General features: G+C 36.7%; 1 protein-coding gene across 3 annotated transcripts in view; it reads left to right on the top strand.

Moving 5' to 3' along the window:
• LOC122259947 (GTP-binding protein Rhes) overlaps positions 1-2500 on the top strand; it is a 55338-nt gene that overhangs the window by 50006 nt on the left and 2832 nt on the right. For all 3 annotated transcript variants that reach the window (XM_086541089.1, XM_043026947.2, XM_043026945.2), the window contains exon 5: positions 2433-2500. This exon is cut by the window's right edge and continues 115 nt beyond it. In XM_086541089.1, coding sequence (XP_086397215.1) covers positions 2433-2500 — 68 coding nt within the window. The remainder of the gene's footprint in view (positions 1-2432) is intronic.

Here is a 2500-nt window from a genome sequence, read left to right as displayed (position 1 = left end):
TGAAAATATATTTCTTTTTTATTTTGTTTGCGTTGGAAAGTCTCTGATCTCTAGCTGAGTGTTTTTTTTTTCTGGCTATAGACATTTTGTTTCTTTCCCTTTATGGCAGTCTATTTCTGTCTCGATATTTCTCTCTCCAGTATTCTACCTATGATAATCATCCAGCCAGACTAAACTTCACGATGTCCTTCAACAAGTTGCAAATCTAGACAAATATATAACCAAAACGAGACATTATTACGGATTAATGAACCGCATGAGCGGTACGTCAGGAGGTAAATTTCTTTGTCTTATCGTGTGTGTGTCGACAACTAGTCAGTCAACGCTGCGTAGAAGATGAAGCGGAGCCTTTACTCAAACTAATCCATTTTTTGCGGAAGAGAAGCTTCGAAGGTTACATGATATTGGGATAGCTTTTATATTTGAAACTTTAAACTGATGCAGTCACTTCATCGAGGATTCCTTACGGATAAAGACAATAACAACAGCAACAATGCGCAATTAAGAAAAAAAAAAAAAAAAAAATTGACGTCACCCAACACAAAGACACGATAATCACTCTATGTATTTCTAATAATATCATTCTTTGATTTGTGTTTTTTTTCTTTTGCGTTTTATCTTTTCATTTTGTTATCAGGATTTATTGTTTACTTCATCATATATTTTTTTTCGTTTTTGTTGTAAATTTCAAAATGATAGGAAAGATCGGCTGAACTACATCGAATTCTAATGTATTTGTGAATATCTTCACGAATCTGAATCTGAACTCAGTCTCTCTCTCTCTCTCTCTCTCTCTCTCTCTCTCTCTCTCTCTCTCTCTCTCTCTCTCTCTCTATCTCTCTCTATATATATATATATATATATATATATATATATATATATATATATATATATATATATATATATATATATATCGCCCTACCTTTCTTCTTCTATCACTCCTCTTTCCTTTCTATCTGTCTTTCTCACTTACACCTCAGTCTCCCTCAACCCTAAAGGACGGGGATACTAACTTTTATAATGCTCAGGTGAAGAGGCAACCTATACTTATATGTCACAGGAAGCCAGGTAATTATTGTATGTTTTGATCTCAATTTCTTGTGGATTTTTAATTAGAGTAGATATACGTGATTTTTGAGTCCGTTTCTGTATCAGTTTGCAATATCCCGTGTCCTTTAGGGGTTAATAAGATTCATAGTACATAAGTAACGTATAAGTTCATATACATTGATACAAAAAAAGAAAAAAAAATAGTGCTAAAAACCTTAAAGAAACAAAACAACCAATCAACTAATCAAGACAACAACAACAACGAATAAAAAAAACGAGTAAACAAGAAAATAAAGAAAAGAAGGGCCCATGTTTGTCAATATCTTCACGTACAATCCCGAACGAGCCCTCTACTTCCTGAGCATTCGCTATGACGCCAGAGTGTTCCGTGTGACGTCATAAGGCCGGAGGCTCATCAATATATGATGGCGCAGGCTTTTCCCACGAGAGGAACCCCTGAATTCGAGGAGCAGTCGCTTGGCTTTTGTTTAGAGCTTTAGTTCGTCTTTATGATTTTGTTAGCTCGTGTTCTGTTTCTGTTTCTCTTTAGATTCTTTTTTTTTTTTTTTTTTTTATTCGAATTTTTATTTGTGTTTTGCTTAGCTTCTCTCGTTTTTTTTTGTTTTTTTTTTTTTATCTCGTATTCTTTTTCTGTTTTATTTTTTCTTTCTTTTCTTCTGAATTCGACATTTGATTTGTCCTTTGCTTTGATTTTTTCTCTCATTTTATTTTTTTTTAATCGCGTTCTTTTTTTTTTTTTTTTTTTTTATCTATGCCCTGTTTTCCATTTGTGTTTCCCCCCTGTCTCTTTTCGCAAGAATTCGGACATTCTCTGATTTTGCCTCCTCTTTGATCTTCATTTTCTTATCCTCCTCTTTCTCCTCGATTTCAAACACTGCCTTGTCTTTTTTAATAACCTCTTTCTCTTTTCTTTTATCAATGGATCCTTTTGTGGCATCACTTCTCTTTCTCTCTCTCCCCGCCCCCCGAACCCGACCGGAAATGTGTTCATGTCTATTACTATCATCTCTATCTGTTCTTATTACCCCAATTAACAATATCTTCTTCCCTCTTCTTCCCCCGTCGCTGGAGGAGTTCCACGCCCTTCGCTCGCCCACCTCCGTCAAGAACATACGCACATACATTTATCTTGCCTCTGCTATTATTACATTTATATTGTTCTTCTTATTCTAATCTTCCTGATCATCGGTATCTTCGTCCCTCTTCCCTCCTCGTCACTGGGAAAATTCCACGTCCTTCCTGTCGCTCCTAAGTTGCAGCGCCCACGAACATACACTATCCTCTTTTGTTCGTTCTCATCCTCTCCATCTTTTCTGATCATCCTAATCATCCATCTCTTCCTCTCTCTCCTCCCACCCAAGGAGCGCGTCGCTGGAGGAGGTCCACGCCTTCGTCTCGTCCCTCAGCTGCTGCGCCTACGTCGAGACCT

Source organism: Penaeus japonicus, unplaced genomic scaffold, assembly GCF_977035675.1.
Source record: "Penaeus japonicus unplaced genomic scaffold, GWHDUDI00000001_assembly GWHDUDI00000001, whole genome shotgun sequence".
NCBI lineage: Eukaryota > Metazoa > Arthropoda > Malacostraca > Decapoda > Penaeidae > Penaeus > Penaeus japonicus.
This window is presented reverse-complemented; position numbering and strand designations above follow the sequence as displayed.